Source organism: Oncorhynchus mykiss, chromosome 21 (assembly GCF_013265735.2).
Source record: "Oncorhynchus mykiss isolate Arlee chromosome 21, USDA_OmykA_1.1, whole genome shotgun sequence".
NCBI lineage: Eukaryota > Metazoa > Chordata > Actinopteri > Salmoniformes > Salmonidae > Oncorhynchus > Oncorhynchus mykiss.
This window is the reverse complement of record NC_048585.1, coordinates 29,108,966-29,132,040: the sequence shown is the minus strand read 5'-3', so window position 1 is coordinate 29,132,040 and position 23,075 is coordinate 29,108,966. Positions and strand designations below refer to the sequence as shown.

Here is a 23,075-nt window from a genome sequence, read left to right as displayed (position 1 = left end):
TACAGATGGCCTGGGTCCGCAGTATTAAAATATATATCTCTATGGCTGGGCCTGCTGCTAGTACAAGGTTGGTGTGAACTGGATCCCACACACTCAGGGAAGACATCCAAAAAGGTACATCATCACACAGAAAACAACCATTTCTCATTATAAGTGAGGAGGATAGCAGGCCATATGTGCAGGCATATTCACATTCACAGGAGTGAGAAAGGCTTATTTTGGTGGTTACAAGATTAGATGCGTTTCTCTAGAGGAAGGTGGGCAACCATGGAGAAGAGGCTTTGCATGCTGTGTCTCGATTTTGTTTCGGAGAGAGGCATGCTTTAATGTTTGTGGTTTTGTTCTTTCTAAAACATTACAGGCAGGTCTAATGTTTGTTTTTTGGTGTGCACGCATGTGTGTGTGTGTGTGTGTGTGTGTGTGTGTGTGTGTGTGTTGTGGAGGAGGGTCTCTAAAAATCATTGACATTTCTCTAATAAAGACACATTTCATGTTTGGTGGGTTGTGTGTGTTTGATGGTGGACTGGGGGGGTGTCACTTCCTGATAGGAAGGTTTACTGTTTGACTGGTATTTGAGTGAAAGCAGCTTACAGGAGCTGTAATGTGAGCTACAGGGGGCCTAGCCATCAACAGTATGAAGCATTGTAACCAGACACATACATTCACACACACAGCTTTTCTTTGAATAAGGAATTCATTATACAGAATGCATACCAAGGACGACGACTGACTCAACCTCAGAAACATGCCTCTTTCATTTACCTCTGCTAGAATGAATCATTGAATGTAAGTCATCTCTTGTGATCTCGTTTATTTTCCCCAGAGGATTTGAGGTCAGTGGTGTTAAGGCACTTCTGGGAGTAGTTGCAGCCAGCTTCGAGGTAGCTCCCCCTGTTAGAGAGACTGAGGCAGTGATGTGAATGACAACCCTCTGCTTTGCACTTCCTTCCTAGAGACACCTGTTGGCCTGAATCATTACCCACTGTCCATACACCCTATTAGCTTTTACCACTGAGTGGACATTCACTTTCACTCATTCACACACACTCACTCACACTCAGAGGGTGTGACAAGAAATTGGTCAAACAAACCAATCGCTGATAAGAGGATGGGTGAGATGGTTTCCACACATGCTGGTGGGTTATGTACCATCTGACGTTTGCTTTCCTGTGTGTGTGTGTGTGTCTCTCTCTCTCTCAGTTTTATGACAAATATGTGTTTTGAGGTAACAATATCAAACAACGCCTATGACAAATAGGTATGACCTGACTGGGCATATGTCTGTCTGGGGTAGATGTCCACCCATGGAGTATGTGTCTGTCCTGAATGGGGTTCATGACTGGGCATATGTCTGTTTTAGGGTCATCTATAAAAATGCTGGGCAGGCCCAGTTGCCCATTATTTTGCCTACCATGACTATGTCCCCATAGAACGACAATGCCTTCATTCACAGGGCACGAGTGGTCACTGAATGGTTTGATGAGCATTAAAACGATGTAAACCATATGCCGTGGCCGTCTCAGTCACCAGATCTCAACTCAATTGAACACTTATGGGAGGTTCTGGAGCGGCGCCTGAGACACCACCATCAACAAAACACCAAGTGATGGAATTTCTTGTGGAAGAACGGTGTAGAATCCCTCCAGTAGAGTTCCAGTCATTTGTAGAATATATGCCACAGTGCATTGAAGCTGTTTGGCTGTGGTGGACCAAAGCCCTTTTAAGAAACTTTATATTGGTGTTTCCTATATTTTGTCAATTACCTGTATGTTGGACATTTTCACTTAGGTGTGTACTCACTTTTGTTGCCAGCGGTTTAGACATTAATGGCTGTGTGTTGAGTTATTTTGAGGGGACAGCAAATTTACACTGTTATACAAGCTGTACACTCACTACTTTACATTGTAGCAAAGTTTCATTTCTTCGGTGTTGTCACATGAAAAGATATACGCAAATATTTACAAAAATGTGAGGGGTGTACACTCTTTTGTGATATACTGTATGTATATACAGTGGGTCAAAAAAGTATTTAGTCAGCCACCAATTGTGCAAGTTCTCCCACTTAAAAAGATGAGGCCTGTAATTTTCATCATAGGTACACTTCAACTATGACAGACAAAATGAGGGAAAAAAATTACAGGCCTCTCTCATCTTTTTAAATGGGAGAACTTGCACAATTGGTCGCTGACTAACTACTTTTTTGCCCCATTGTGTGTGTGTGTGTGTGTGTGTGTGTGTGTGTGTGTGTGTGTGTGTGTGTGTGTGTGTGTGTGTATGTATGTATGTATGTATGTATGTATGTATGTATGTATGTATGTATATATATATATATATATATATATATATATATATATATATATATATATATATACACACACACACACACACACATACACACACACATACACACACTGCTCAAAAAAATAAAGGGAACACTAAAATAACACATCCTAGATCTGAATGAATGAAATATTCTTATTAAATACTTTTTTCTTTACATAGTTAGTTGAATGTGCTGACAACAAAATCACACAAAAATGATCAATGGAAATCAAATTTATCAACCCATGGAGGTCTGGATTTGGAGTCACACTCAAAATTAAAGTGGAAAACCACACTACAGGCTGATCCAACTTTTATGTAATGTCCTTAAAACAAGTCAAAATGAGGCTCAGTAGTGTGTGTGGCCTCCACGTGCCTGTATGACCTCCCTACAACGCCTGGGCAAGCTCCTGATGAGGTGGCGGATGGTCTCCTGAGGGATCTCCTCCCAGACCTGGACTAAAGCATCCGCCAACTCCTGGACAGTCTGTGGAGCAACGTGGCGGATGGAGCGAGACATGATGTCCCAGATGTGCTCAATTGGATTCAGGTCTGGGGAACAGGCGGGCCAGTCCATAGCATCAATGCCTTCCTCTTGCAGGAACTGCTGACACACTCCAGCCACATGAGGTCTAGCATTGTCTTGCATTAGGAGGAACCCAGGGCCAACTGCACCAGCATATGGTCTCACAGGGGGTCTGAGGATCTCATCTCAGTACCTAATGGCAGTCAGGCTACCTCTGGCGAGCACATGGAGGGCTGTGCGGCCCCCCAAAGAAATGCCAACCCACACCATGACTGACCCACCGCCAAACCAGTCATGCTGGAGGATGTTGCAGGCAGCAGAACGTTCTCCACGGCGTCTCCAGACTGTCACGTCTGTCACATGTGCTCAGTGTGAACCTGCTTTCATCTGTGAACAGCACAGGGCGCCAGTGGCGAATTTGCCAATCTTGGGTTCTTGGGCCAAATGCCAAACGTCCTGCACGGTGTTGGGCTGTAAGCACAACCCCCACCTGTGGACGTCGGGCCCTCATACCACCCTCATGGAGTCTGTTTCTGACCGTTTGAGCAGACACATGCACATTTGTGGCCTGCTGGAGGTAATTTTGCAGGGCTCTGGCAGTGCTCCTCCTGCTCCTCCTTGCACAAAGGCGGAGGTAGCGGTCCTGCTGCTGGGTTGTTGCCCTCCTACGGCCTCCTCCACGTCTCCTGATGTACTGGCCTGTCTCCTGGTAGCGCCTCCATGCTCTGGACACTACGCTGACAGACACAGCAAACCTTCTTGCCACAGCTCGCATTGATGTGCCATCCTGGATGAGCTGCACTACCTGAGCCACTTGTGTGGGTTGTAGACTCCGTCTCATGCTACCACTAGAGTGAAAGCACCGCCAGCATTCAAAAGTGACCAAAACATCAGCCAGGAAGCATAGGAACTGAGAAGTGGTCTGTGGTTATCACCTGCTGAACCACTCCTTTATTGGGGGTGTCTCGCTAATTGCCTATAATTTCCACCTGTTGTCTATTCCATTTGCACAACAGCATGTGAAATTTATTGTCTACAGTGTTCCTTCCTAAGTGGACAGTTTGATTTCACAGAAGTGTGATTGACTTGGAGTTACATTGTGTTGTTTAAGTGTTCCCTTTATTTTTAGAGCAGTATATATATATATATATATATATGCGGGTGTGTCTATGTGTGTTCTGGGAGTAGTTCCAGCTACAGCAGCTTCCAGGTAACGTCACCTGTCAGAGAGACTGAGGCAGCGATGCAAATGACAACCCTCTGCTTTCCACTTCATTGGTTCCTTCCTACAGACACCTGTTGGCCTGAACCATTACCCACTGTCCATAACTTTTACCAGGGAGTGGACATTTACACACACACATGCACACACTCGGTGTGTATTTGTCAAACAAACCAATCGCTGATAAGAGGATGGGTGAGAATGTTCAGACACATGTAGGTGGGTTATGTACACTCTGACATTTGCTTTCCTGTAAGTTTGTGTGTGTGTGTCTGTTTGATGACAAAGGTCCAATCTGCTTTGATTTAACAATATCAAACAACACAATAACGAGCTTATGATTTTACTTGACTTAATCTACAGCTGTCGGAGTTCCTCACAAAGTTGTATTCCTAAATTGCTGAGATTGACGTTAGTTAAAACAGAGGTTAAATGCGCTAAATCATTCAGGAGGAAAGGAGATTTTTTAAAAAGGTATGAAAGTACAGCTTTTAAAAGAGATAATAGAGAAAATATAGGGTGTGTTAAGCAGAAGAGCCAGAAATAAGTGAGAAATAATGTCTGCTGCGTAACCAAGGCAACCCCATAACAAACATCAGGAAGGCCTACTCAAGTCTTTTAGGGTTGGTTGTGTACAATTAAGACAGATACAAAATGCACACACGACAAACGACCAGGAGAAAGAATGCGCGAGGATGGGAAGATGACAGAGGGTGGGAAAATGACAGAGGAGTGAAAAGGTGACAAACAAGCGCATGTAGAGAGGCATCACAAGTGAGTCAATGAGAGAGGAAATGTTGGAGAAGTGTAAGAAATAAAAATCACTTGACAAACAATCCATGTGGTATCTATTTGGACATCACAGTACAGGATCAAACTCTACTCAGAAGACTTAGATAATTGGCTCATTTCTTCAAGGAGACGTGGTATCGTCAAATATTAATATAAAATGAGGACTTCATCAATGTGCACGCACGCACACGCACACACACACACACACACACACACACACACACACACACACACACCTGCTGGAGTAATTAATAGCAAATAAATAGACTAATGCATATGAGGAGACGATAGCTCAGTACTGTCATTTTCATGGTATCTTGAGCTGCTTCTGTTGTTGTTCGATGACAAACCTCTTGCCGTCTGCTAATGACTTGAGCATAAGATGACTTATGTTTCCCCCAACATCACTGGCAATTAGTTTCCCTTGATTTGACATTCAAACTAAAAAAAGGTCAACGTTTGAATAGATGCTAAAACGCTATTCAATATTCAAGACGTGTACAATAGCAAATTATGCCCATTAATTATCATACATTTACCACCAAACAGACACAAATCAGTGTCTTTCTGCTAGATGAACCGGAACCAAAATAACAGGAAGTGGTCCTGTGCTGCTCAGTTGGAAGAGCATGGTGCTTGCAACACCAAGATCGTGAGTCGATTCCCACTGGGGCCACCCATATGAAAATGAACGCACATATGACTAAGTTGCTTTGGATAAAAGCACCTGCTAAATAGCATATATTATATTCTGTGTCATAGGAGGAAGAAGTGTCCGACTCAGTACATCTGACCACAAAACAAGTGTAAAGTGGTAGAAAAATCCCACAGTTTCTTGTGGACCAGTATATATCTCCATAGAGAAATCACCAGGTAGGCACAATGATTTGTTCTGCTCTCTTTCCACCCAGAGCTCTAACTATAAACACATTTTAACTAGTGGGCCTGGTAATGTAAAACAGCGAGGGAAAGTGTTTTTTCCAGCACAGAACACTCGTCTACCCGCTGGTACACAGAAGAAACACATGCTGAAAAATTGGTCCTCACAGAACACTGAGCTACACTGAGGAAACAATATCACTTTGTTTAAGCCAACTCCTCTCTCTCCTCATTTACCGACAGGCCACACCAGGAGCTTTGAACAGCTCTGCTCTGTCTCTGTATGTATGAGGAACAATCCCAAAGTCTCAACAATTAAAATGAAGGGACTGTAGCATGTTGGTAGGAGGACGGACTCCTCAACTTTCTGAACACTAGCGAAGAGACTACAGTATGTACCTTGGCAACATGTTGGCAACATACCTTGGCAACATGTTCCATAAAAAAAAAAAAAAAGATCCTCCTCGATCAGCCCTGCTGGGGCAATCGTTATTAACACAGACACCGCCAGTCTCTCCTTTGTGGTACCTCAAAGGTCAGCTCACAATAATAATAATGAAACCGTCACTACCATGCCATAAATAACCTGTCAAATTAAGTGTGATAAAGATTATTCCCATCCATACGCGATTTACGTCACTCACGTTTTCATTGTTGTCGTTTCGATCAGTGACTGTTTCTGAAAGACAAGGCTATACTTTCGACCTGAACTTTCTCTCGCGTATTCTTTGTGCCTTCAAACAATTACAAGTAGGCCTAATACAGACATTATCTCTTGTCCTGTCTCTACTTAACCAATCAGCTGGGTGTAGCACCCAATCAGATTGAGCAACTTGTTACCTAAACACCATCAGATAGAATTCATAGCAAGCAGTGTACGGGAATGACATTCAGATGAACTGGAATGACATTCAGATGAACTGGAATGACATTCACTCTCATGGGATGCAAGGTAAAAAAAGAAACAAGAACTCACTGAAAGCCACACTTCCATTGTTACCACATAGAGGCATATGTCACTGTGCTTCTATGGCTATATATATATATATATATATATACACACACACACACACACACTCTTTCTCGCTCTCTTTAGCAGTGCAAACGCACAGATTCAAAAAACGCACTTTGGAGATGATTTATAGCAGTTACAGAGAGTTGAAACAGGGATAGACACCAGTGTCACCCACCCACCCACACACACACCCACACACCTCATAGCAAACAAGATAGCTCATAATCCAGTGCCGTTATCAGTCAACACACCTATATTTGAGGTTTAATTAGATTTAAAAATGAAAACATCTCTCTCAGTATCATGGCAAAATATGTTGAATAGCATCAGATTAGCTACAAAACGGGTAATTTTGCTCTTTGGCCCATGGTAAAACGTGTAGAATTGTAGGTAATTAGCTTTAACAACACCAACATTCTCTCTCAGCCTCATGGCAAAATGTGTAGAAAAGCATGAGATTAGCTTTAAAACTGCAAATGTTTATCTTTGCCCCATGGCAAAATGTGTAGAGTTGCAAGAAGTTAAACAGCAACATTAGCCTTCAGTGACATTTTCTAGGAAATCATTAGCCGACACAGCAGTAGCGTAGCCAGAAATTCATTGGTGGGTGGGTCTGCCAAAATTTGTGAAATTTTGGAAAACTGCTAACTAAGGGAGATAAAGCACACAGTATATGCATGGTGACAAGACTTTCAGCCAAGTGACTGACTGTCACTTGTCAACTGGTGAAGGATAGAGAACACAAAGTTATGCAAAGGTTGTGTGTGTGTGTGGGGGGCCATATACCACAATCCCCCGAGGTGCCTTATTGCTATTTTAAAATGGTTGCCAACGTATTTAGAGCGGTAAAAATATATGTTTTGTCATACCCCCATGGTATACGGTCTGATATACCACGGCTGTCAGCCAATCAGCATTCTCTGTTGTGTCATACAGAAGACTACCCCCCTCGTGCCTTATTGCTTAAATATATCCTGATTGTGATTGCAGGACGGGGTGTTAGGTAAGTGTTCCGTGCTTCTACACCTGCATTGCTTGCTGTTTGGGGTTTTAGGCTGGGTTTCTGTACAGCACTTTGAGATATCAGCTGATGTACGAAGGGCTATATAAATAAATTCGATTTGATTTGATCTAGCTGTAGGACAATCATGTGACCAATAAAATGTGATTTGATTTGATTTTTGCTATTAGAGAGGAGAACGTTGTACCATCACAGAACAGTTCTCCTGTTCATCCATCCAGATATATGAGAGAGATATATGAGAGAGAGCGAGAGAGAGAGAGAAAGACAGTTGCAAAAGAAGGAGAGAATTATGCAGAGTGAGTGAGGGAAGGAACAAGAGAGATTGTGTGAAAATAAGAGAGAAAGATACAGACAGCGTGCACTGTAGAAAACCACCTTTTCACACATTCTGTCTGTTCCTCTCAACTTTTCTAACCCTCCCTCCCTGCCTTGCTCCCTCATTCTCTCTCTCTGCATGTCCTCATGTCTCCTGTGGTTCTCATGACACACACAGACACAGGTGGTCAGACAGACTCGCACAGACTGACACACAGGCACACACTCACTCCCAGGCTGAGGGGCCATCTGCTCCTGAGTCACCTCTGATCACGTCTATCCCACTCTCCATCCTTTAATTTCTCCATCGATTCCCTTCTCATCTTCCCTTCATCCTCCTCTCGTGTCTCCAGATCCTCTCATCTGCTCTCTCTCTCTCTCTCTCTCAGAGTTCAGATCAGTCAGAGACAGGTCTAGGAATGATGCTAGTAATGGCTGGCTGACATTTCATGACTGTGATTCTAGATGACTAATAGGCTCTGGGTTTGGATATAAGCTCATTAACTTCGGTATCGGTGCCCCGTCCGCGGGACGGTTGAGCTAACGTAGGCTAATGCAATTAGCATGAGGCTGTAAGTAACAAGAAAACTTCCCAGGACATAGACATGTCTGATATTGGCAGAAAGCTTAAATTCTTGTTAATCTAACTGCACTGTCCAATTTACAGTAGCTATTACAGTGAAATAAAACCATGCTATGGTTTCAGGAGAGTGCGCAATTTTGAACATGATAGGTTATTAATAAACAAATTAGGCACGTGGGCAGTCTTGATAAAAAGTTTTGAACAGAAATCCAATGATTCATTGGATCAGGCTAAAACTTTGCACATACACTTCTGACATCTAGTGGTCACAATCTAAATTGCATCTGGGCTGGATTAATAATACATTATGGCCTTTCTCTTGCATTTCAAAGATGATGGTACAAAAAAATATATTTGTATTATCTTTTACCAGACTACACTTGTGTTAGATTCTCCTACATGCCTTTCACATTTCCACAAACTTCAAAGTGTTTCCTTTCAAATGGTACCAAGAATATGCATATCATTGCTTCATGTCCTGAGCTACAGGCAGTTAGGTTTGGGCATGTCATTTTAGGTGAAAATTGAAAAAAAGGGGCAGATCCTTAGGTTTTAAGTGACAATTTCTTGATTGTGTTGATGAACTCCGATGAAGATACAACTGTATCTACAGGGACCACGGAAGAGGGCTGCAAGCACATTTCTTCCTGATGTGCTGACAGTGTACTTGTTTATGCCTTTTAATACAGAGACAAGGTGCCTTTTAATACAGAGACAAGGCGCCTTTTAATACAAAGACAAGGTGCCTTTTAATTCAGAGACAAGGTGCCTTTTAATACAGAGACAAGGTGCCTTTTAATACAGAGACAAGGTGCCTTTTAATACAGAGACAAGGTGCCTTTTAATACAAAGACAAGGTGCCTTTTAATACAGAGACAAGGTGCCTTTTAATACAGAGACAAGGTGCCTTTTAATACAGAGACAAGGTGCCGTCAGCGTGAAACTAGCTTTCATCTTCTCCAATCTTCTCTGTTTCTGGTGATAATATAACAACTATAAATAAGTCTAGTGTGCAGAGACACAGGCAATTAAACAGACTCATAATAATACATGTGGAGGGATGACTGAAAATAAACGGTTCTTCCAACCTATTTCCCTCCATGTTTACCCACGGCAACAGAGGCACAATAGCACTTTCTTAGCATTTTCTGAGTAAGAGCGAAGTGAGAAAAACAAGTTGACACTGATTTCCTTCTGTTTAGCTGGAGGGATACACAGTCAAAGCCCATTTGTAGCAGCAGACACAACACTTAAGTAACATCAGAATCGATTTAGATTAGGGCTATTCAACTGGGCCTCCAGGACCACAGCTCTGCTGTTTTTCAACTGGCCCCTGTAATCAGGGACTGATTCAGACCTGGGAAACCAGGTGAGTTGGCCTCTCTGGGCAATCAATGATAACACATCTATGGGGATTTAACAATAATACATCTATATAATAGCATGTAGGATGATTAGGCTAGACAATACACTACTAAATGCGTACGTAGGTAATCGTGTGCGGGAGATATCTTTCATAAGGAATTGAACTCTGGGTCCTGTATTTCCCCGTTCTGCAAATGAGACTCGGCGTGGTGGTGTTCATGCCAGGAGTCATGCACACAGCCACACACACATACCACTAATCAAGGGGAATTACAACCTACACACATGCATGCTAACATGGAAAACATGCATGACCTGGAAAGTGCACATCAGTAGCCTAGGCCAGATGAGCTCTAATGAAGGAGAGGTGGTTACTCGTCTATACAGATTAGCCTTTATAGAGACCTGAGATAATGTGTATAGCCTCAACCTACACACCCACACATCTATCTTTATCATCACAGTGAGCTGAACAGAACGTGGCCCATTACAGACTATGGAGAACAGACACAGGCCCAGATTATCCTGTTCTGTTCTCACCAGAGTTCTTTTTATGGTCAAAATCATTCCATTATGGTCCCAGGGTGAGACTGAGCAGGCTGCCTGTATGCATCCCTCCCCATCTCTTCTCTCCTGACCTCCTCCCATCCCGCTCTCCCCTCCCCCCAGAGTCTCTGAAACAGGACACTGTCCCCCTGAGAATACAGCTTTCTGGGTCACGGTGACAACGGCCAGGGTTTACACACTCTCCTGTGTGTGTGTGTCTGTATGCGCGCGTGCGTGAGAGAGAGAGAGGGGAAGAGAGAGTGAGCGAGAGAATGAGGTAGTGAGACACACTAATGCTCAGAGAAACAGAGCAGTTTGTAATGAAGAAGAAACACTTCAGATTAAAGATGAGATTAAGCTTCTCTCTCTCTCTCTCTCTCCCTCTCTCCCTCTCTCCCTCTCTCTCTCTCTCCCTCTCTCTCTCTCCCTCTCCTTCCCGCCCACACTTTCGCCGTCTCTCCTCCTCTCCCTTTCGGCCTCTTTCTCTCTGCCCGTTTCCCTCTCTTGTCTGAGTTGCAGTTTTGAGAAGTCTGTCTGTCAGCCTGCCTGTCTGCTGTGCTGCTGTGCTGCATAAGTGAATATCTCACGGAGGGAGAACGGGAGGCATGCTGCTTGTCTGATAGCAATTAGACCTTGACACGTTCACCTTGAATCCCCCTCTCAAAAAAAAACTCTGCCCTCCCGTGAGCTACTCTTCCCTCTCATCTGGTGCATAACAAGTAGAGAACGTCACTACATTCCCAACATCAAACCACAATAATGCTTGATGAATTTAACAAATCACCATGTGCAGGGAATGTAACAGTGGGGGGAAAAAAAACAAAAAACTGGAAGACGAGTTTGACTGTTTCAAGGGCACCCACACACTGCATGGCGCACACGCACGTTCCTAACTTCCTACTCCTTCAGAATAATACCTCTGTAGATGTATATCAGACACCTACACACAGGTACAGGTACTCAAGCAGTAGACAGTTGGAGGTGTGGCCGTTCTCCATTCCTGTCAGCATCGGCCTACTGTAACTGTTATATAGTGCACTACTTTTGACCATATATAGGGAATAGAGTGACATTTGGGACGCAGGCTTAGTTTTTCATCTGAGCTGCCTGATAAGAAGCAGGGACTACACACTATAGCGTGCCACAGTGATGCTCTGACCAAGCCCTGAGTATACAGACACACATCTGTGTGCATCACTCTCCAATTGCCAAGCCAGGCCTGAAATCGCAGTCAATAATAAATACTAGATGATTTATTGAGCAATAAAAACAAAAAGACAAACAGAAAGTCCTTGAGGGTTTGACTATTCTCCAGAAGAGTTTTCATCTCTAGTGCAGTCAAGAGGGACGGAGGGATGAATGGATGGGTGGAGGAACAGGGTCAACATTTATCAGGCAAAAAGCGGTGTCCCCTTCGGGAGGTATAGTGGAATAAAAATGAAAAGAACAAGAGAATCGTGTTTATATGGGAAGGACGAAACAAAAGAGGGCAATAATTGGAGGACTATAAAATAAATGTCTCATGAAATGTTCACACACACACACACACACACAAACGTGAGAGGGTCCACGAGGAATCGTGATAGGACTAGAGCAGTAGCCACCTCAGTTTCCCTGGATTTCAGTGCATCCGGTAACAGCAGTCAGTTTGTTTGGCCTTGCAACACGATCACATTCCAGGTCACTGGTTTACCGGACACCCCCGCAGCCCTCGACCTCTGGGGGCCATAGCGCCTGTCATCGATGTCAATAAAACATTTTTTTTTTTAACATGATAAATCATTGAGAGTAACCCTCCAAAAAGTAATTAATTCATAAACCTTTTTAAATTTCCATATGTACTAGGAAGCTAAGTGTTTGTTTCTTGGGCTTCAGGAATGTGACTGAAAAAGTGCCACAGGTCTTAATTTTTTTTTACTGATTGAAAGTATAAGGGGGACAACGAACAAATGCCACGGTCAAGGCTACGATGGTGCCAGTGCAATGACTGGAGCTTACGGAGGTGCTCAAAAGCGCATGTAGTTCTTTATGAGTTTTAGTTTAGAAAACAATCTCTTTGCAGATGTGACAGTTACAGGGATGGTAAAAACAGCTTAATTTCCGTAGCAACATCAGGGAAACTGGGCAGAAGGGAGGGCGGCTTCAAATACAGCAATTCTCCAACATCTTTCATTTTAGCCTCTCAATTCTCCTTAATTGCCGGCCCCAACACATTACGGAAAGAGATTAACTGTATAGGAAGCTCTGGGGACAGGTCTTCTGGATAATGGACAGTCAATAAATTGGCAGATGCAAACAGATGATCATCTTTAGGGGACAACAGTTCTTGAGGGCTTGAACAGGAGAAAAAAAAAGTGGTTTGCGATTTTCGTTCATACTGGTGAAACCGGTGTTTGAGTTGTGTGGTTGCAATATCAACAGTCCCCAATCTCTGGAATATCTTGGCATGCATCAAAATGTGTTTAAATTGTGTGAAGCGCAATGGACATGTAAAGCACAATGTCTCAGGAAAGACTGTCTGAGTTGGCAACTCAGTAATAGTACGGACCTACAGGCCGCGGTGAAAACATTTGCACACAAAATAGGAGGACTTCAGGAGACCAGGGGAGTCTCTCAAGTTGGATTTCATTTGATTTAGGCCTAAATGAATTTACCTCGAATATTACAGCACATTTGTGTAGGGTATTAGCCAGACAAAACCCGCTGAGCAAAACCCGCTCAACAAATCCGTCTGAATTTATCCTCAAGCTAACTACTTTTTTTCTTCATTGTTAGGCTATCTGATGTGTCATTCAGGACAGTGTTATTTTAGCTGCCGAGCGGTGCTGTGAGGGTCAGTATCAGAGATGTATTACATTCAGAGCCTTGACCGACTGCAGGGCGTGTTTCCCCGATAGCCGTACGGGGGGGGACCCTGGCCTCCAACTCAAGGCTTCCTGTCTAATATAATGTGAGTTTCTTATTAATAGTACTGTAGCCAACCTGCTCGCTGGGGTATGGGGCTGACAAATTATACACTTAACCTTGGAGAACTCCTAACATTTCCAGTAAACATTTTCAATAGAAGGTTCATATTGATCCGGCTCTATTTAAAAAAGCATTCTCTCCAGTATCCGTTCAGTGAATCTAAAAGTAGATTTTAAATCTGAAACTGTACACTGACCAACGGAATGAGAGAAGTACAGATACATAGAGAGGTAGAGAGAGAGAAGGGGTAGAGAGAGGTAGAGAGAGAGTGGGAAGAGAGGTAGAGAGAGGGAAGAGAGATTGAGAGAGAGGAGAAGAGAGAGAGAGAGAGGGAAGAGAGAGAGGTAGAGACAGATCAGTGATGACCATCTGGTCCTCACAGTGAGGTATGCTGAAGGCAAAGCCATCTCAGTGGGCGTCGGTGCCGGAACTCAGCGTCAGCTGGGCCCCACCGGGTCATATATTACCTGACTGAAACCCATCTCTGGCCTGCTTGTTTGAGCCTACAGTGAATTCTCGGTTTGGCCAAATTGCAAAAAAAATGTGTGAGTCACCTTTCAGGAAATGTGTACGAGTGATAACTAGGAACAAACTTTTCCACATTTTCTTTGTAGACTGTGTGTGTGTGTCCTACCTGTATCTCCATGCCCTGCTCCAGCAGTCTCTTGGCCTGGTTCTCCACCTCCAGTCTGGCTCTGCTGATCAGCAGCAGGTCATTCTCTATCACGTCTATACCAGACAGATCCACCCCCTGGGACAGATAGTCTGGAGAGAGGGAGAAGAGGGTGTTAGAGAGTGTGTGTGTGTGTGTGTTTGCATATGTACACCTTCAGATATTTTCCTGAGATCTAGAAAAACACCCTCCAACATTTGACAATATAACATTTCAGGCATTCAGTGTGATTTATTTTCATTTCGATAGAAAACCAGCCTCCCACAATACAGACTCCGAACAATACAGCCTCCTACAATACAGCCTCCTACAACACAGCCTCCTACAACACAGCCTCCTACAACACAGCCTCCTACAGTATTGGAGAGTGAAGGTTAAAGGGAAAACGTGACAAGCACACAGCTGTAGACATAGAAAACAGGTGGAACTGCAGTCAATAGGAAAGGTAGCAGTATATGTTGACTTTTAAACTGCGTGTGTGTGTGTGTGTGTGTCAGCCAGATGTTCTATGCAGATGGGTTGATCCAATTAACCCCTTGCTAACATTCATTAAGACCTTCCCATGACTCACTCACTCACACACAATCTTCAGTCCCCTCTACAACCTATTGTGTTAAAAACAATACATAGTTGAATCTTTAAAAACCCTGTCACAAAAATAAATGTGAACCAGCGACACAGGTAGGGAAAGCTAAGCTACCATTTCAGCGCAATCCAAAGGAGAGAGCAGGCAGGCAGATAAATAATCTGAAATAGCTTTAATGTCTTTGTCTAGACTCCCTGTTCTGCGCAGAGCGCTGTGCTCCCCAGTGAGAGAAGTCAGTCAGCAGACTGGCCAGGGAGAAGAGATTGGACAGCAGAATATCTAATCCAAAGACAATCCACTCACAGACAACTAAAATTCACATCCCTAGTATGCTGTTCCCTGTGTGTGCGTGTGTGTGTGTGTGTGTGTCAGGCATGGAGTGTGTGTGGGGCAGCCCCCAGGGACGGCCCTGGGCATTAGTATATTTTTGGGGGGGTGGCTAAGTCAAGGTTTCAATTTACTGTTGAGCATTAGAATAATAGAATACACAATGTGCAATTTCGAAATTTGGTTGTGCATCAGCGATTTCTCTCTTGTTATGTCAGTCACTAAATTAGCTGGGTAGACAAACTTCCCAAAGGAGTCATTTATTTTGGCACTGTGCATATGCAGCTTGTTTTTGGTCACAGGTCCAGGAATGACTGAAGAATTGCAACATTTACCTAGAGCTACCTCTGCAGATAGCACTACTGAGTGATTTGAAAAGTCTTAGTCAATTGATCAATAATATAATAAAACTTTTAGCAACAATAAAACATTTCACAATCTGTAGAAACTATGGGAATAGAAAGTTTCAGAACTTTTGTGAAACATCACAGCACAGTTGAAAAATATATGGCAAATAGAAATCCAATATGGATGGTGTTGAGAGATAGATGGGAGGGGTTGAATGAAGCTGAAGGGTGGAACCAATAACAACAAGATAACTAGATAAATATACTGAGTCTGTAAAATGTATACAGGTTCAGAACTTTTGTGAAACATCACAAATAAAAAAAGATGTGGCAAATGAAATAAAACTGGATGGACATCAGAAATAGAGGGGAGAGGTTGAGGGTAGAAGGAGGACACCAAACTAAATATAACTATTGTAAAATATACTGTGTCCGTAAAATGTATATAGCATGTATAATCTGGAAGTAGAAGCCTAAGTGTTGTTGTCCATTAGTTTACTCCAATTAGGGGAAGTAGGGTTAGTAGAAAATAATAAAGGAAAATATATTTTTTTTAAGATGTATGTATGTATGTATGTATTTTTCCTATGCTCTACATTGTAGAATAATTGTGAAGACATCAAAACTATGAAATAACATATATGGAATCATGTAGTAACCAAAAAAAAGTGTTAAACAAATCAAAATCTATTTTATATTTGAGGTTCTTCAAAGTAGCTACCCTTTGCCTTGACAGTTTTGCACACACTTGGCAATCTCTCAACAGCTCAAATAAGCAAAGAGAAACGACAGTCCATCATTACTTTAAGACATGAAGGTCAGTCAATCCGGAAAATGTCAAGAACTTTGAAAGTTTCTTCAAGTGCTGTCGCAAAAACCACCAAGCGCTATGATGAAACTGGCTCTCATGAGGACCGTCACAGGAAAGGAAGGGTGGGGGGGAACCTCACTGGCAAAACATTTATGTATGCCAACCCCCCCATCCCACAACCAAATATCGCCTAGGACCCCCAAAATGCTAGGGTCGGCCCAGGCAGCCCCTCAGATAACCATACCCTTCCGAGGGGCTAAGGGTATGGTTAAGAATTCTCATTTGTTGTAGAGAAATGCTGGTTAGAAAAACACTACTTCAATCCTTTCTAGCTTGGCCACTGGCCAGGTAGTGACGGCTAGCAAGGTCCTCTTTGGCATTGGCATGGCACTGCTGGCACCATGATGTGCATGTTGGTGGCTTCTTGCGGTGCCTCTACACTGGGCCCTCGGTCTGTGTTGTGCCATTGCGCTGGGAATCGGTTACTGATTCAACATCAATCAGCCTGCCTCATCGTCGGCCATATTTATCTGCACTGAGCAGACCCGTCTAAACCACAGCCTGGGAAACGGGAGGCATTACACTGAAAACAACTCCAACTGTGACCTTGGAAACACAATTTAGTCATTACAAGGTACAAGGGAAGAAAGGGACTTCTGATGAGAAACATTAGCCATGACTCAATATGGCCGACTGGAAGCTCTCTAGGACGGGAGAGGACGCTGAAATGATTTCACAAAACATGCAATTCACTTCACAGCTGATAAGGAGGAGGAGGCAACAAATAGAGAGAGAGATTGTTATTGTCCAGAGGGCCAAGCCTCCGTCTTAAAATTAGAAAGGAGAGATGAGAACGAGAGAAAGCGAGAGAGAGGGGGGGGGGGGGGCAATTTCTTGGGATAGCCTTCCAAATAAGCTTTCTAAATTCCCTTCTGCTATATGTGCCTCAGCTCTCTGGCTCCATCAATATGTGAACATCTTAAAAGGTCTTCACAGGAACACAATACAGCTAGAGCAATGGTGAATCCGCGTTTCACTTTCAAAAGGGGAAAGGAGAAAGCCTGCGAGTAACATCCATCGCAACGAGGGCGAATTCTGCAGAGATTGTGTGAAATTACGTTTGAACGGTCCACATTTCCAGAGTAAATGCAACCATCTAGGACACCATAGTGTCACAGTGAATGTATAAGCTACTACTAAAGTACTACAGGTGTGAAAGCCATTTAGAGAGTCAATGTTACGATAAAGCATCCAGTAAAATGTTAGTGTGGATGGCTGGTAAAGACAATCACAGCACACAGTTTTTAGTGTGTACATAAAGCTGAAGAGAATCGCTCGAACCCTGGCGCAGTCAGAGTCATTATTGTGACAATGACATACCTCACTCAGACAGGAGCACTATTGAATAAAAAAACAACATTTTTCCTTATGTAACCCAGAGGCGGGGTTAAAACTAGTGCACTGTTCAGGGACCAGAGACGTATTATCATTGTTGTCTCAGCCTGCGATTGGACAGACTGTAACAACTGTACCATGAGTTCTCATTGGTTCCATACACCGAGCTTCCCTTCTATTGTCTGTCTGTCAGATGGACGAGAGGATAGAGAATGTGTTTGTAAGTCATTGGGCCGGGAGCGCCAAAAATCCACACACAAGGGGACACGAGGATTAGCGGAGAGAATGAGCAGAGAGAGACTAGACAGGGACTGGGTACAGTAGGAGTCAGCCTCTCTCCTAATGTTTATTTTTTTAACCCAGGTTTCTGAGAACCAGTTTCAGAGTGGAGGGCTAAAATAGCTCTGTAGTCATTATATCTGGACACCAGGGACACAGGGGCGACATAGGACCCGTTTCCACACTTGTTTGTGTGTAACTGCTAACATAAACCTGTGAATTTGCTGCCAAAGCCGAGATGTGAAATAAACAAAGAGGAATCAGATAAGCTCGAGAGATGTTAAAATGTTTATTTGCCAAGCAGAGCACGTGTTTGTTTGTGTGTGTGTGTGTGTGTGTGTGTATAACCTCCGCGCTGCTTGAAGGTCACCCCTAGTGTTTATTGGCACTCAGTCCTTTCCCAGGCCTTCCCAACACCTCTCATACAGCAACACATAAGCATATGCTCCTTCCACAGCAACAAGGAGTGTGTGTGTGTGTGTGTGTGTGTGTGTGAGAGAGAGAGAGAGAGTGAGAGAGGGGTGGCTTGCACACCCTCCCAGTGGGACAGTGAACAACAGGAAGAGACGAGCTCCAGCTCCATGGTCCACAGAGGGGCCTAGTGCACAAAATACAACCCCAGGAGAGAACACTGTATGGGGGAGACAGGGCTAACCTTCCTCCCTAGAGACTAGATGGTGTTTACAACAATGATGGCTCTGGAATTATCATCAAATCTCATCAGCCAGTTTATCACACTGTCCCCATGTTTTATTAAGAGGGAAATAAACAGCTATGTTTCATAGGTCTTTCAGTGAAGAAATGTCAACTGTGTTCACCTTGGCCAAATATATGCACGTACGGAGACATAGCCAGCCAGCTGCAGTTCTTCCTGGGTTGCACTCAGCCTGCTACAGGATGACCCCTGAACTCAGATGACCACTGACCGCACGCAGAATACACTAAAATCATCTCTCTCAGTATAGGGCTATGAGTGAGGGGGAGAAGAGAGGGATGAAATGGAGGAGAGAAAAGACACTCAAGAGGTCAAAGGGACATGAGGTACTGTGATTAACACATAGTGACATAATCTAAGAACACTCTGCTATCCTGTCTGTCATCACTAAACAGGCAGACTGGGTGAGGTCATCAAAGAGGGTCAGTCAATGAAGTCATCACAGAGAGCCCAGAAGGTCATCCGTGTTGTTATCAGTGATGTGACCTCAGTGAGGTTTAATGATTCAGAATGGAGTAACGCTGGTGTGTGTGTGTGTGTGTGTGTGTGTGTGTGTGTGTGTGTGTGTGTGTGTGTGTGTGTGTGTGTGTGTGTGTGTGTGTGTGTGTGTGTGTGTGTCTGTCAAAAAGGAAGGCGTAGCAGGTGGCGTGGTGGCAATGGGGTGGTTTTTAAGCCAATTTCCTGCAATTCCACAAATTTGAGCTGAGAGACATTTCTGCAGTTTCAGAGCAAATTTCCTGCAATTCTACACATTTTGTCATGGCCCTGAGATAAATATATTCTGCCATGGAGCTGAGAGAAAATGTTGCCGTTTTAAAACAAATATCCTACAATACTATGTATTTTGCCATGGCTAATGTGTTATTTTTCTCAAACATTATAACAAAATCAATACTGCTGAATTCATTGTTTTTGGAATTTTAAATTATCCCAGATTGCCTAGCCTAGCTTGTATTTTGGTGATTGTTAGTTCTCAAAGATTACATTATTAAAAAAAGATATATAGGTCAATTATCTTTTCTACATACATTTTATCTGCTTTTAGTTGTTGAAGTTTACACTGAAAGCATTTTGATTATGATAATTGTTTTACCGTTTGTTCCCGCCCAAGTATTTTCTATGCAGAAAAAAAAAAATCCCTGACTGTCTGAAATCTTTATCAGTTACAGGAGTTTGATCAGGTTCCAGCCACTGTCTGCTCAGTCACCTCATCCCTCCCTCACTCTCTCTTTCTCCTCCAGTTGCAGACTACACAATCAGCCCTGACAGGCTGTTTCTGCCCCATTAGCTCTTGCCATGGGGCACTGATCTACAGCCACAACACAGATAGTCAATATGGCTGGAGCTGGGCAGACACCCACAGCGAGTGCAGTGGACTCGTCAGCAGTGACAGGCTCTGGCACGGCGACTCTTTCATCCCACTCGCTCTCTCTTCCCTCTCGCTCTTCCCACTCGCTCTCTCTTCCCTCTCGCTCTTCCCACTCGCTCTCTCTTCCCTCTCCCTTTCCAACGCACGCACACTCTTCGCACACACACACACAAAGTTGAAATGGGGAAAAGGTAGAGAAAACCAAGCAAACAGCAACCTGTAGGGGCATCAGGGGACAGGGTTGGATATGGGATTGCAATATTAATACCAGCATCAAACATTTATGGGCATTCTCTCCTCCAAGCAGAGAAGTAGAAAATGATTTGTGTGTGTGTGCGTGTGTGTGTGTTAGGGCTGCACAATTAATCGAATTCACATAAAGATCGCAAGAGATCCATGATGCATGTTATATTTTGAAACGTCACTCAGAACACTCATGCAATGTCCGCTTTTATAGTTTACTCCGTTTGTCAGTTTGCATGCTGCTCTGTTAGGACAAATGCAGTCAACAGATTGTACCAAACAGGAACGATGCTGCTTTTCACTTTGTTTCTTAATATACACTTAGAAATGTCATCGTTTTTTTTTTTAAGAAAATATTATTTTTTTGTCCATTAAAATAACATCAAATTGATCAGAAATACAGTGTAGGCACTGTTAATGTCACTCCTGTGTTCCAATGATCATTGAGCCTTTTAAAATGATAAACTTGGATTAGCTAACACAACGTGCCATTGGAACACAGGAGTGATGTTTGCTTATAATGGGCCTCTGTACGCCTATGTAGATATTCCATTAAAAATCTGCCGTTTCCAGCAACAGTAGTCATTTACAACATTAACATTGTCTATACTGTATTTCTGATCAATTTGATGTTATTTTAATGAACCCCAAAAAATTGTTTTTCTTTAAAAAAATAACGACATTTCTAAGTGACCTCAAACTTTTGAACTGTATTTTTTTATGATTCCAACAGTTGTCCCAAGTGTTTTGATCTATATTGCAAACACAATATTTGGCAAAAAAACTATTTGCAATTAGATTTTTTGCGCATATCGTGCAGCTCTAGCATGTGTGTTTGCATTGTACAGTTTACCAGTTCTACAGGAATGACAATGACTCCCTCTAAAGCAAAGCATAGCAACAAAATATGCCTATTGAGAACTGCCATAGCTCTGTATTTACAGTGCATTCGGAAAGCATTCAACCCCTGAACTCTTTCCACATTTTGTTATTCTAAAAGTGATTATATTAAATTGTCAAACACAATGACAAAGCAAAAACTGTTTTTTAGAAATGTTTGCTAATTAATATATATATATTTTTAAAGGCAAATAATCACAAGTATTCAGACCCTTTACTCTACTTTGTTGAAGCACCATTGGCAGCGATTACAGCCTCGAGTCTTCTTAGGTATGATGCTACAAGCTTGGCACACCTGTATTTGGGGCATTTCTCCCATTCTTCTCTGCAGATCCTCTCAAGCTCTATCAGGTTGGATGGGGAGCATCGCTGCACAGCTATTTTCAGGTCTCTGATGTTAGATCAGGTTCAAGTCCGGGCTCTAGCTGGGCCACTCAAGGACATTCAGAGACTTGTCCCGAAGCCACTCTTGTGTTGTCCTGGCTGTGTGCTTAGGGTCGTTTTCTTGTTGAAAGGTGAACCGGAGGTCCTGAGCGCTCTGGAGCAGGTTTTCATCAAGGATCTCTCTGTACTTTGCTCTGTTCATCTTTCCCTCGATCCTGACTAGTCTCCTAGTCCCTGCCGCTGAAAAACATCCCCACAGCATGCTGCTGCTGTCACCACGCTTCACCGTAGGGATGACGGCAGGTTTCTTCCAGATGTGACATCGGCTGTTACTGTGACCGTATTACCGCCAGACCAGCAGTCACGAGTCATGATAGCAGTCAAATTCCACGTGACCGTTTAGTCACTGTAATTAGGCTTCTATCAAGCTCTGATGCTGCTGATGGTCATTAGTAACCTACAAAACGTGCTAATTGCCTGGTACTCAACACTATATTGTCCCTCTAATCACTCTGACATTAATGCGCAAATCTAATCAGAAATCTAATCAAACACTTCATGAGAGCCCATGAGCTCATGTTGCTAGTGGTTGTATTAATTTGGGATCTATCCCATCCCAGAACTGCCCCAGACTATGTTTGTAATATTTCCTTCTCGCACAGAATATAATAGGTTGACTTTTATACTATGGGGGATAGTAGATTGACAAAGGCTAGAAGTTTTGCTGTTCGTTAGGCAAACACATCTTGTTGGCTGATGAAAAGTAAAATGTGGACAGTTCTTCCAATATCTTCAATATGTACCTCGGAATTGGATAAGGCGCGTGCAGATGCGTCCCCGATGTGTCTGTCTTCACTTGTAGCCTGTAAGAAAGACCAGATCACGTGACGGAGAGCCATTTCAGTGAGAGGTGTTGTGTCTTTGGCTATGCCGGATTAAGTGATATGACATGCTATTCTATAAAATAATTTCTCTGTAATTAATATTACCTGATTAAGCTAATCAGGTAAATGTAATTAACTAGAAAGTCGGGGCACCACAAAATAATGTTTATAGAGCTGTTATCTTCCAAATAAACTCAAAGACCTGGTAATATTTTACCTCAATAGCAGTCAATTTTTAATCGTCACTTTATTTAGTCTCATCTGAAAGTTGTAAATTCTTGGTTCACAAAACCTGGCTAACAAGTTGAATCAGCAATACAAAATTTGGTTTAATTATTTATTTACTAAATAATCACAGAATGGTCCACAGAATGGATCATACATTGATTATAAAATGTCAAAGGAAAACGTCCCTAGCGGACAGAACAGATGCTACTTAATATAATGTTTACATACCCTACATTATCCATCTCATATGGATATGTATATACTGTACTCTATCATCTACTGCATCTTTATGTAATACGTGTATCACTAGCCACTTTAAACTATGCCACTTTGTTTACATACCCTACACTACTCATCTCATATGCATATACTGTACTC

The 23,075-nt window shown here is 42.9% G+C and overlaps 1 protein-coding gene across 1 annotated transcript in view; it reads right to left on the bottom strand.

Annotated features, from left to right (window-relative positions):
* The window catches only part of cog5 (component of oligomeric golgi complex 5), an 87,968-nt gene that overhangs the window by 36,231 nt on the left and 28,662 nt on the right, over positions 1-23,075 (bottom strand). The window contains exon 7 of the mRNA XM_021577402.2: positions 14,191-14,321. Coding sequence (XP_021433077.1) covers positions 14,191-14,321 — 131 coding nt within the window. The remainder of the gene's footprint in view (positions 1-14,190; positions 14,322-23,075) is intronic.